The sequence below is a fragment of the Bombina bombina genome, chromosome 4, assembly GCF_027579735.1.
Source record: "Bombina bombina isolate aBomBom1 chromosome 4, aBomBom1.pri, whole genome shotgun sequence".
Lineage (NCBI taxonomy): Eukaryota > Metazoa > Chordata > Amphibia > Anura > Bombinatoridae > Bombina > Bombina bombina.
Genome location: NC_069502.1, coordinates 445,671,100 through 445,685,366, shown reverse-complemented (window position 1 = coordinate 445,685,366; position 14,267 = coordinate 445,671,100). Strand labels below are relative to the sequence as shown.

The window sequence follows — 14,267 nt, the reverse complement described above, 5'->3', positions numbered from 1 at the left end:
AACTAAGCAGGATTGATAATAGAGGAAAGTTAAAAGTCGTTAAAAATTGCATGCTCTATCTATCAATTTAAAGTGATTGTTAATTATACATATCATTAATGTATTATTGTAATGTACAAAGCATGTACATGAAAACCGCTAAATTGTTTTTATGATATTAATTTTTATCAATATATGTTTTATTGTGACCATATTTTCGTGCATCCACCATCCATTACTCTTGGGAATCCATTACCTTCCCTACCACTAGGAGGAGGCAAACATTTCCAAACCCCAAGAGCTCTATGTAACCGCTCCCACCTCTATGGTAGTTAGTCTTATCTTTGCCTCTGCTGGAAGAAGGTGAAGAATGGTTATGTGCAGATGATTTATTCATTGAAAGGGTTTCTCAGAATAAGTTGAGGCCCATTTACCCTCGGAGTGCAGTGTTGTCAAGAGGGAAGTTTAAGGAGTTTAGTGTGGGCCTAATTTTTTCTTTCTCATGAAAATGTAAGTCACTATCCTCCCAAGGATGTCGCAGGGACTTGTCTTTTACCTCCTCCTATTTGGTCTACAGTTAACTCCTATAGTATATCCTCTGCTGATATGTTTTCAGTACAGGATTGTTTTTTCACACTTGTATGCGTAGTAGGAGGGTGTTTAAGGTAAGTGTTTTTTTATTTAATTTGAACACACGTTTTAAAACCTATGCCTGGCATTATTATAAAGTAACTATATATAGCCTGGGATCAGATTCATTTGCACCCCTTAATAAAGGGTTATATATTGTGGGTTAGCCTCCTGGGTATTAGTTATTTCAGTTTTTTGTTAACATTACAGTTGTTAAGTAAAAATAAACTTTGGTTCCTTTTTGTAATTCCTAGCCACGGGTGTTCTCACGCGTGCGGGCATCGGTGTGCGTGAGGGAGCACAGGTGTGTTCATGAGGGCGCATGGGTGCGTGCGTGGGGACTCACAGGTGTGCATAAGCACCAGTGTGGGTAGCATGTGCATGTGTTTATGGATTTGGTTCAGATGTCCAGTTGCCCTCCTTGGCCTCTTCCTCTAAGGCCGGCCCTTCTTTGCCAAGGTCCATTTTTTCATCAGGATCTGAATTCTCTAAACTTGATGACATGGAGTTTGAATGGTTATTTCTTAGGCATAGGGGTCTCTGAGTCTGTGATTGAAACCCTGATTATGGCTTTATAAGCCAGTTATCAGGAACATTTATTATAAAGTTTGGAAAACTTTTATTCCCTGGTGTCTTGATCATGGTTTTTCCTGATATTCTTTCAGGATTCCTAGAATTTTGCAGTTTTTGCAAGATGTTTTGGATAAAGGTTTATCCACCAGTTCTTTAAAAGGTCAGATTTCTGCTCTTTCTGTTTTATTTCACAAGGAAATTGTGAATCTTCCTGATATTCATGGCTTTGGTACATATAATGAGGCCGAATTATCAAATGTCTGTCGGACCTGATCCGACAGTGCGGATCAGGTCCGACAGACATCGCTGAATGCAGAGAGCAATACGCTCTACATATTCAGCATTGCACCAGCAGCTCACGAGAGCTGCTGGTGCAACGCCGCCCCCTGCAGACTCGCGGCCAATGGGCCACCAGCAGGGAGGTATCAATCAACCCAATCGTACTTGATCGGGTTGAATTGTGGCGATTCCTGTCCGCCTGCTCAGAGCAGGCGGACAGGGTTATGGAGCAGCGGTCTTTAGACCGCTGCTCTATAACTTGTGTTTCTGGCGAGTCTGAAGACTCACCAGAAGCATGGGCCCACAAGCTCCATACAGAGCTTGATAAATGGGCCTCCAAGCCTCTTATGAAACCAATTTCTCCACTTTGGAACTTGAATCCAGTACTGAAGGTCTTGCAAGCTCCCCCATTTGAGCCTATGCATAAGGTGGACATTAAGCTTCTTTCCTGGAAAGTCTTGTTTTTTATGGCTATCTCCTCTGCTAGAAGAGTTTCTGAACTTTCTGCTCTTTCTTGTGATTCTCTTTATTTGGTTTTTCATCAAGATAATGCAGTTTTAGAACCGCATTTCATTGTATTTTCCATAAGACAATATTATCCAAGAAGTTATTACTCCAAATCTATTGTTTGAAAAACCCATGTATAGATTGTCAAACGTTTTGGCAAATGTTATCCCCATGGCAGTGCCCCATTTCTGTAAATAGATTTTTCTGTCAAACTGAAAATAATTTTTTCGCAACGTTAATGTTATTGACTCTTTAAAAAAAAATCTCACTTTTGGAATTTTTTTTTTCCATTTTGTTCCACAGAGAACTTTACTCTCCCAATGTCTTTCTCATGTGGTATTGCTGTATATAACACAGTCACATCTAGCGAAGCAAAAACATAAACCTTCTTCCAAGCAAAAACGTTCAGCATGGATAATAAATGTGGCATGTCTTTTACGTAAGATTGTAAATTTTGTACTATCAGTTGTAAAAATAGTCAATGTATTGTGAAAGGTTGCTAGTTAGATAATTTGTGCTTGATATTATAGGTCATCCTGGGGAGATTTCCTCATTGTTTTGTACTTTGGGCAAGTGATAGAATACTGCCTTTTTTTGGAGCATCTATTCTTAAAATATTATATTCATCTTCACTGAGTATGGAATCTGTTTTTGCTTCCTTAATTAGACCAATGTATTATGTAAGATATGTTTCAGTGGGATAATGTTTAAGTACTTCATAAGTGATTTCATCTAAGAGGAATATGTGGGCTTCTGCTATGTAGTCAGAGTAATTCTAAATAATTGCGGCCCCACCTTTGTACGCCTGCCTGAACACTAGATTTTTATTCTCTCTTAGATTATAAAACTTCTTTTTCTTTAAAGCCAAGATTCTTATGTTTTAAGGGGAAATTAGCACATAACTCTTCAAAGTCTGACAATATTAACTCTTCAAATAAAGTCAAGTGTTTTGGAATGTATAGGGTAAAAAAAATAATTTGAGTTTATGTCCACTGTGTTTAAAGAGTAAGGGTTCTTCTGTATTATTTTGGTCTGATTCTTTCTCTAATGTGATTGGAATCTTTAAAGTTTCTTTATAAATTTGGGTTAAAGAGCCCTCACTTTTTTCAAGTGTCTTTGTAAAGTAAGTTCGCAATTTTTTTTACGTATCAATGAATAAAGGGAATCTGTTTTTGTGGGTGCAAATGAAAGGTCTTTCTTTAAAACCTTTTCCTCATTAACTGTTAGAATGTGTTCTGATAAATTAAAAGCTTTTATTTGTTCTATGTCATTGGTGGGTTTATTTACAGTCCTGCTCCTTTTTCTTTGCTTTTTTTTCTCTCCTCTACTTCTTGATTGTAAAAAGTGTCTTGGTATTCGGAAGGAGACTTTTTTTTCTTTTTCTAGGCCTAAACATGTTCATGGTTGTCTTGTGGTCTGTTCCTAGCTATATTTTATTATCTTCTTTTACCTTGACTAGGTCTGAAATTTGTATTCCTATTTGATTTGGATAGTACACCATATTGTTAGCATTTTTACATTCCACTTGCAAATCTATTTGTCTCTAAGTCCTCATTTGATTTAGTTTGTCTTACTTTCATATCTAATCATTGTTTTTATTTTAGCTCTTTATTGTGCCTTTTTTTAAATGTTCTACTTTGCTAGCTATTTGAGCATCTAGTTGTTTATAGTACACAAGCTCACTATAGGGTTGTAATGTCTGTCTTATTTCCAGGATCTCTTGTTTGATATTTGCTAAATTTGCTAAATTCTGTTCTCTAAACATGATTAGAAAGTTCATGAATTGAATTGTACATTCTTCTATTGCATTTTCTCAATCAGTCAACAGTTCAATGTCTGTGTTATTGAAGATCAGGATTTTTGTAGCCTAAGACCTTTTGGAATTAGATTTTAGATTTTGGAATTAACTTTTAGATAGTTTTCTAAAATGTTATGTTTTAAACCTAATCCTTTAATGGTGTACTGTTAACTTCTTTTGGATATACAAATAAAAGGAAGGTTTCTGCATTACTCCAATGAATGAGACACGACTGAACTAAGGAAAGGAAGTTTTCTACTTGACTCCAAACGGTTTACATCTGTAGCACAGACCAGTGAATATTTCCCCTCTGTGCCCAGCTCATACCTCACATGTTGGTAATATAAGATGAGGAAGTTTTTGCTATTTTGAAAAATAAATTGAATTAAAAAATACTGCACCATCAGTGTTTTTTCTGTTTTATCTCTTTGTTTGTGGGCTGCACCCCCCCCCCCTATAGTTTTGCCATTTATAGATCCTAACCACAGTTGGTAGTGGAGCAATCAGGAGCAGCAGCCAAACTCGTATTAAGAACAACCTAGAATCTATGAGTGCTATATACAGCACAATAAAATAAACACTCCCTTGACACACACACCTTCAGAATAGAATACCATTTTTACATTCCACTTAATCCAAGTCTACGTCAATGGGCATAAATGGAGGAGTCTCAAAATCCTCAATTAAGAGCAAACCCAAACATCTAGAGGCCCCTTCTGGTGCTTCAGCCAGTAGTGGCATTCCTACATTGGGGTCCAGTGGGTCCTGGGCCCCACCTGCATTATGTCTGGCCCCTCTGTATGTTCCTCATCTGAAAAAGAGGGCTCACAGTATATGGAAAGTGTATGAATTTTCATTTTTTATTACATTTCACTTTTTTACTGTTTAATACAAAACAATTTTGAAAATACACTGACAGAAGGGGGATACTAATATTAATAAAACATTTTTGTAAATTAAGCTATTGGGTATGGTTTAAATAACAAAATGTTGGGAAAGGAGTGAGCTGTTCTGGTCACAGTCTGGCCCTGCACACATATCTTGCACAAAAGCTTTCAATATCATTTTAAATACTATTTTTTTTTTCATAATAAAGACCAATATTTACAGAATAAGCTGCTACACAGGGTATGCAGTGTGCAAGATATCTTAGGTACTTAGCTGTAACTTGACATACTAATGCTTTCTGAAATTCACTTTATAACTTTTCCATATCGTTGACACATCATATCCAGTTAGCTCTGATGATTCAGTTTCCCATTAATTGACACAACCTTAATTCTTTATAATAGTAGCCTTTTTCTGTATGCTATATATGATGTACCTATGGTCCCTCTTGCAATAGGGTTTGATATGTGGCATGCTGGGTAACATGAGATTCTCTGTTCTTCAAGTGGTAGAATTGACCATGCACACCATGATGGAATGGCCAAGCATGCACTAACTGAAGGAGTCATGTTTGATCGTGCTATCAAGATAGCTGACCAGATGACCAGAGTTGCTGACACTCTAACCATAGCGACTGCTGACCACTCCCATGTGTTTAGCTTTGGAGGATATACTTACAGGGGGAGTAGCATCTTTGGTGAGTGTGGTATAGAGAGTAGAGACATAGTTATCTCCAGATTGAATATTCTTATATAAAATGTTCCTCTCACTAAAAGAAATCATGTTTTTACTAGTGGTGAGGTTTGGTCCATCCTTGTATGGTAATAGTTTTTGTGAAACAGGAAAGAGAGAAACACATTAATGCACATCCTGCAGATTTTTGGATAATTAAGATGTCTGCAGATATTACTGGACCTTGGATTCATTAGAATTTTCTCCAAATAAACATTTTATGTTCATAATAGTCTCCATTTCAAGTTTAAACTGTTTATATCTGAATGTTATTCAAATTTCATATATAGATTGACTCCCAGAGGGTAGATTTCAGAGCTCTGCAGCCAACTGAAATATCTGTGAATACATTTGAAATGCACATTAGGATCATACATTTCTTAACAAAACCATACCATAAATTTTTTTTTTTACATATAAATCCATTATTGTGTACAGTCTATATCATTTTAGCTCTTGGAAACCAAGTTATATCTTAATATAATTTTTTTCTAATATTCACTCACAGGTCTGGCTCCAAAAAAGGCACTCGACAAAAAGTCTTATACGTCTATCCTGTATGGCAATGGGCCAGGGGCGTTTATATTTGAACAAGGTCGTCCTAATGTGGATAACATTACCTCAGGTAAACATAAACCTTATGCTCTATCTGCATGTGCATTGAAGTGTAACTTTTGTGTTTGAAAACATGCTGGTATCTTTGCTGAATGTCGAGATTTCTATCTAGAGAAATTGTGTGATATTTTTTTATTTCTAGAAATTCAATCTTAACTATTCAGGATATGTTAGAAAAACGTTAGGCAAGAGGGTTAATGAAAAAAGTATACAATGGTGTGGAATAGGATGGTTTGGGATGTAGTTGTATGTAATGGCTAGAAGAAATAAAAGAAATGTTTCAGGAAATGCTTATTTGCTTGTGTTAAAACAGGTCCAACTCAATATATAGTATATAAGTACTGTATACATTTTTTTTTCATAACATCTCATAATCAGTGGTAGGCTCTTGCAAACAAGCACATATAGGACTAGATTACAATTGGCATGCTAAAATATTGCGGTTATGATAATTTGCGTGCATATTTCAAGTTGAAAGTAAATTATTATTATTTTTATTATTATACTTTATTTATGAAGCGCCAACATATTCCACAGCACTGTCCATGGGTACAATTCATTTAAATAAAACAATGATATAAAATGATATAAAACTTGTAAGAGACAGGACAAAAACACATACAGGAGGAATTAAGGGCCCTATTTCCCTGGTAACTTACAATCTAGAAGGGTAGGAGGTTGAGAAACAGGAGGTGAGGACTGGAAGATTGAGAAAGATGTTAATGCAGAGTTAGATGAGGGAAGTGAAATTAATTTATTATTGAGTTGGGTGGTAGGCTTCTCTGAACAAAAAAGTCTTAAGTGAGCATATAATGTGGATCTTAGTGGGTGGGCTGGAGTATACTTGTTTATTAGAGAGGATAGGTAGTGGGGAGTGGTGTTGGTGAGAGCTTTGTATGTAAGGGTGAAAATTTTGAATTTAATTCTGCTGTGAATGGGGAGCCAATGAAGGGACTCGCAGAGAGGTGCAGAAGATACAGAGCGACGGGAAATATGGATTAGCCTGGCAGAGGCATTTAGGATGGATTGAAGGGGGGAGAGGCGGGAAAGAGGAAGGTTAGTAAGTAGGTTATTGCAGTTGTCAAATCCACTCCACCCCCTTTTTCTGCTGACTTGATCATGATGTTTTTATCTTTCTGAAGTTCACTAACTATTTTTCTTTCTCTCATATTTAAATTAAACCTAGTCTTATCAGTGATTACCTGTAATTCAAATACACTCCCCGGCCACTTTATTAGGTACACCTGTTCAATTGCTTGGTAATACAAATTGCTAATCAGCCAATCACATTGCAGCAACTCAATGCATTTAGGCATTTAGATGTGGTGAAGACAATTTGCTGAAGTTCAAACCGAGCATTAGAATGGGGAAGAAATTGGATTTAAGTGACTTTGAATGTGGCATGGTTGTGGGTGCCAGCGGGCTGGTCTGAGTATTTCAAAAACTGCTGATCTACTGGGATTTTCACGCACAACCATCTTTAGGGTTTACAGAGAATGGTCCAAAAAAGAAAAAATATCCAGTGAGCGGCAGTTGTGTGGAAGAAAATGCCTTGTTGATGTCAGAGGTCAGTGGAGAATGGGCAGACTTGTTTGAGATTATAGAAGGGCAACAGTAACTCAAATAACCACATGTTACAACCAAGGTATGCAGAATACCATCTCTGAATGCACAACACGTTGAACCTTGAAACAGATCGGCTACAGCAGCAGAAGACCAAACCGTGTGCCACTCCTGTCAGCTAAGAACAGGAAACTGAGGCTACAATTCACACAGGCTCACCAAAATTGGACAATAGAAGATTGGGAAAATGTTGCGTGGTCTGATGAGTCTCGATTTTAGCTGCAACATTCAGATGGTAGGGTCAAAATTTGGTGTAAACAACATGAAAGCATGGATCCATCCTGCCTTGTATTAACGGTTCAGGTTGGTGATGGTGGTGTAATGCTGTGGGGGATATTTTCTTGGGCCCCTTAGTACCAATTGAGCATCACTTAAACGCTAAGGCCTACCTGAGTATTTTGCTGACCATGTCCATTCCTTTATGACTACAGTGTACCCATCTTCTGATGGCTACTTCCAGCAGGATAATGCACCATGTAACAAAGCTCAAATCATCTCAAACTGGTTTCTTGAACATGACAATGAGTTTACTGTACTCCAATGGCCTCCACAGTCACCAGATCTCAATCCAATAGAGCACCTTTGGGATGTGGTGCAACAGGAGATTTGCATCATGGATGTGCAGCCGACAAATCTGCAGCAACTGTGAGATGCTATCATGTCAATATGGACCAAGGAATGTTTCCAACACCTTGTTGAATCTATGCCATGAAGAAATAAGGCAGTTCTGAAGGCAAAATGGGGTCCAACCCGGTACTAGCAAGATGTACTTAAATAAAGTGACTGGTGAGTGTAGTTCAAGATTATGTCCTTTATCCTGAGTTGGATAAAATTAAGATTTTATTTTCAAATCAGTATGTTTAAAAATTTCTTCTTTTAACGTGTTGTGTGCTAATTTTTTCAAGTGGATTTTTCAAAAAATATATTTTCAATGATAGATTTTTGACAAATCTCTTACTCTGAATATGTGTTTCAAACTTATTCAACCTGGTTGTTGGTGCAAAAGAAAGAGCCCAATTTAATATCCTTTCTTCTTCCTTAGTTATTTCCTTACTACTTAAACCACTATAGATTCCTTTTCTTCTCCATTTCCATTTGTATTCACCATACATCTCATGTGAAATATAAGTAACGTGCTCCGTGTTGCGTGATTTAGGTCTAATGTGTGTCGGGTTGGCGCAGATGAAGAATTAGTTATCTTAAGGTGCATTATGTAAATATGAAATATAAAATATTTGCAAAATATTAATAACAATTATAAATAATGGTCATAGTTACTGTAAAATGTACATATGTTTTCTATGGATTTTCCCCCCCAAATATTTTAGTATATCTATAATAATTATTTACATTAATTATGAATATTTTTTAATATTTTATATTTAGTAAATACATAACACACCTTTAATATAACTCATGTTGGGTTAGCGCACATGAAGAATTAGCGTACTCTTGCTGGGTTTGCGTACATAAGTCTGACAGGAGTACACTAATTCTTCATGTGCACTAACCAAACATGAGCTATATTTAGGTGCGTTATGTATTTATAAGTTAGTGGGGTCACGATATCCAAGGTCCTTAAGTTAGGATGCGTCTTATTTCGCTTGCATGCAAAAGTGTAACTCTCAACTAGTAATACATGTGCGCAAAATCTTTACTTCTGGCGGTGTTAAAGTTCAAGCTAAAGCACTAAATAGTGCTCCACTTGTAATCTGGGCCATAGTGTGCTGCTCCAAAAGATGTTATAATATGGTATTCCCTTTAATGTTCATGTATAAATTTTTAGCAAAACATAGTCCTAGATTACAAGGGGCGATAACTTTTGCATGCTAGTGATAGCATTTTTCTCCCCCCGGCTTTTCCAGTGTATCGGATTCGGAAATAGTGCTCGTATTATGTGAACGTGAGAGCCAATTGGGATTTACACTCACCAGCTTAGCACTTCTGAAGAACTCGCGTAAAGGGTAGGGGAAGAAAAAAAAAATTGCATTAAACACAACATAAATACATTAAAATATATTGTTACACTCATATAACTTTTTTATGATTTCGTATTTCAATGATTTTTAAGGGTATATGATATATGACAAGGCATTTGACTGTAAAGGGCTCTAACATATAATAAATAGATATACATGGCTAAATATGTGTATATATGTACAGTATATATTTGTATATATGCGCATTTATGTATTTATATGTGTATACATGTATATACAAAAATAAAAAAGGAGAAAACTATTCAGCGCTTAGTCAGTATCACTCTAATAGTTATATATACATATGGCTAAAATAAATAAAACAATATTGATATCCTTATTTTTTATAAGTCCTTATTTTTTAAAAAATATATAAAGTTCAATGTTGTCTGGGAACAATATGAACAGTACCTTGAAAATTCACTTTCAAAAAACGTCCCCAGTATAATGAATAGGAAAAAAGTGAATCCAATGTTTTAAGGGTTAATTCAATCTCTATGGTTCGTCACAATATCCGTCTTTGCAGCCCCCTTACACCAAGCCTTTCTTGCCAGAGGTTGTGGGATCCGAGGAACGTATATACATAGAAAAAGATGAAGCGCAAAAAGAACAGATTTAAGTGAAATTTTATTAAACAATATGCATACGTAAAGTACAAATTGTACTCACCAGAAGTACAAAGCAAATAAGCCTTTTTATTAGCCTTTAGTTAAAAGCAGTCAGAGTGTCCACGGCATCAGAGATGAAGCAACCAGCAGCTGGAGTTCACATAGACAGGAAGAGCCTGCAGCGGGTATGTCCGGAATCTCAGCTCTCAGCTGTCTGGCCTCAATCGTTAGTGTCGTTTGCACAGCAGTATGGGTATGTCCTTATGTTGGAGTCACCATGTATGTAACACCAACGCGTTTCTCCCGGTCCCCGCCGGGCTTTTTCAAGGGGATTTTAGGATAGCAATACTGTAATTTTTCTACAGCGTTTCTTTATACCCTGTAAGTTAGGGTTATACTCCACCCCCAGAGGCACGGCTCAATTTCTCTCTCAGGAGGCACGGTTCAAAGGTTTTCTCTTATTGGTTATGAAACTTCAGCATAAGCGTATCTCTTAGGGGGTGTGTAAATCCCTTTACCAAACTGCATAATTACAATATTTCATACAATTACAAACATTATTTAAAAACAATAAGGAATATAAAACATGTTCATATACATATTACTCCAACAAACACCATATTAGCTAATAACTACAAAAATCCTTTCAAAAGTGCTATCATAACCCATATATTCGCTATGTCATATTTGCCAGCATAAAAACACACAAGCTCTTGAAGAAATCTCAATATGTGAGTGACCTGATGGTTGATTATCTTATAACAAGTATTATAACATCTACTCAAAAACAAATAAAGCTTCACATAATGCTGACCTTATTGCTTATGATATATTGAATTATCGTCTCATTAAAATACCTATATTTCCCAAATTATTGTATTGTAATTATTATAATTATTAAAAAACTGATTCATCTGTATTCACATGTATGCAGCTACATCAATGTCAATATTGAGACCTAGATGATACAAACTTTTAAGTTTATAAATCCAATATGTCTCAAGTTTTCTTAACTCTAACAGTCTATTGTGTTTATTTGGAGGTATCCATCCGATGACCTGTACTTTTAAAAAGACAGGATCACTGCTATGATGGTCTAGAAAGTGTTTATCCACATTATGTTTTAGCAATTTTTCTTTGATATTGTATACATGTTCGTAGACTCTACGTCTAATCTGACGTTTGGTGCGGTCCACATAAATTAGTCCACACCCACACTCTAAAAGGTAAACTACATATGTGGATTCACAATTACTTTTAATCAATTTCATATGTATGTGTTTTATTCGAATCTTTAAAAAAACTTTGATTTGTTAATATGTGGACACATAGTACACCTGGACTTTGAACACCTCATGGTTCCTTTCCAATTTGAAAGCCAGTTACCTCCCTGTTGTTCACTTTTATTTTCTTTAATAGTTTTAAGTTTGCTTGGGGCTAGGAGATTTTTCAAACTCATACCTCTCTTGTATGTTATGTTAGGTTTTTCATCTATATGTGGTCCAAGTAAAGGATCCACCTTCAAAAGGGGCCAGTGTTTAATAAAAATGCCTTAAATTGCCCCCGTTCCCTCATTGTAAGTGGTAATGAATCTTATACAGTTATTTTCTTTATTTTTATTTTTAAAAGGATTAATTTGTTTTGGTAATATCAATTTTTTTCTATCAGTCAGTTGGGCTTTTATCCTTGCTTCCCTAATTTTGCCTGAATCATAACCTTTAGTTATAAATTTGTGTTCCAAAATGTATGCTTCTTCCTCATAGTTATGCAAGTGTGTACAATTTGTTTTGATCCTTAGAAACTGACTATAAAACTGACTATAAGGTACGTTGTTAATCCAACATTTCTTATGTGCGCTTGATGCCTCTATATATCCATTTCTTTCAGTCGGCTTTCTATAGTTCTTTACTGAGATGATATTTTGTTCATTAAATAATACCAAATTATTGTGAAGTTTGTTTAGTAAATTTTAGATTGTATGTATTATTGTGCATATATGAGACAAAATCGTCCAGCTGGGAGAAATCCCCCTGCCAAAGGATGATTATGTCATCAATATAGCGGCCGTATCTACAGATATTATTAATAAATAGATTGTTATTCCAAATATAATTGTTTTCATACGCATTGACATATAAATTCGCATAGGATGGGGCAAATGTTGTCCCCATCGCTGTGCCACGGATTTGTAAATAATATTTACCTTAAAAAATAAAATAGTTATGTCTAAGTGCAAAGTTAATACTATCAACCAAAAATTGTGCATGAATATCAGGTATATTCCATTTAGAAAATTAATTCTCTAATGCCCGTACTCCTTTATCATGCGGTATGCAAGTATAAAGAGCTGATACATCGCATGTTATCAAGCTAATTTTTTCTTCCCACTTCATGCCTTCAAACATGCGTATAACAGCTTGGGTATCATTGATATATATGCCTTAGTGCTCTTAACCATGGGCTGTAAATAATAATCTATATAATTTGATAAATTTAACAAAAAAAGAGGAGAAAAAAGTCCAGCATTCGCTTTCAAATAAAAGTCATTGTTCACTTTATTAGTAATTCTTTAAAAGCAAAAACAGAGGTGATGAAAATGGATCTGTAATACGGAGCCAGTAAAGAGTCTGACCGTTTTCGGTCTGAAAGACCGTAACCATAGACATAAGTTAAAACAGCTGTTCATACCTTTAAAAAGGAAAGGAAAAATTGGTTAAAAACAAACCACACTTTGGCTCAGTTATTACACATAATTAAAGAGACAAACACAGGTTAACTCCATATGTGCTGGAAGGAGGGAATGAAGTCTAAATATATTCCAAGGTAACAACAATCATTGCATAATTCATCCGAATATGATGATCATGAATTAATAACAGTATAAATGCTTTTCCTGATAGGCCATATCTATATAGCACAAGCTTTTCCTAGATCAACTAGAAACATAGGAGAGCATATCTAGATATGAGCAACTATCAGAAATGATCTAGTCACATTGCTCTTAGATAATTTATAGGGATAAAATAGAGTTGTTAGATAGAACCATTAGTCCCTCCTAATACAACCAGGAGTATGGGAGAGCATATCTAGATATGCCAATCTGCCATAAACATTTGAAAACCTACATAGGGTACATAACTCACTGTATACAACAATTAGTGGATTCAAATAAAGGCATAAACTAGACATAAATTGAGGGCATATTCAACAATATCATCCCTAAATCCCATAATCCTATAGTAGGCTATTCTGAAATGGCATCCCAAACTAATGTGCAGTATCTACAGCAACCCTTATTGGCCCATATAGGGTCATAGGTAACTACCGCCTAAAACTAGGTTAAATTGATCTAATCACCTTCCTCTTAGATAATTTAAAGGTATAGGATAAAACTATTTGATATATACACATAGAACGGCCTAGGCTCCAATCTCCTACACCGTTTAATACAAAAGTTACCCTATATCCCAAACAATCCACAACAATAGGGGACCAGGCATTGAATACCTATACCAGTAGTTGATTATATCGTACTCTGAGTTGAAACCTACTGGCATCAAACACTTAAGTTTGAAAATCCAGTAGGTTTTGCATAGAGCAAACAATATATCTCCACCCCTTGGTATTTTGGGGATCTGTTCAATGGCTTGCCATTTAAAACTAGTCACATCTTGGTCATGAGCGTCGAGGAAATGCCTCGATAGCGCAGAACAAGGCCTCTCACCTGATATATAGGACAGATGTTCTCTGACTTGGGCCCCTACTTCTCTTGTAGTTCTACCTACATAGGTTTTAGAACACAAGGTGCAATCTATCTGGTAGATGACAAAAGTGCTTATGCAATTAATACACCCTTTGGTCTCAAAGGTGTCACCAGTACTATGGGACTTGAATGTTCTGCTACTCCTAATGTGGTCACAAGATGTACATGTCCATTTGCCACACTTATAAGTTCCATTATGGTGTAGACATGAACTAAATTGCTCATCTCTAAGCATACTGGGGGAGAGTATGCTACCTAAGAAAGCAGCCCATGTAGCAACGAACATACACCCT

General features: G+C 35.9%; 1 protein-coding gene across 1 annotated transcript in view; it reads left to right on the top strand.

The window, feature by feature from the left end:
- Window positions 1–14,267, top strand: part of ALPI (alkaline phosphatase, intestinal) — a 140,177-nt gene that overhangs the window by 117,390 nt on the left and 8,520 nt on the right. The window contains exons 9-10 of the mRNA XM_053711912.1: window positions 5,161–5,351; window positions 5,895–6,011. Coding sequence (XP_053567887.1) covers window positions 5,161–5,351; window positions 5,895–6,011 — 308 coding nt within the window. The remainder of the gene's footprint in view (window positions 1–5,160; window positions 5,352–5,894; window positions 6,012–14,267) is intronic.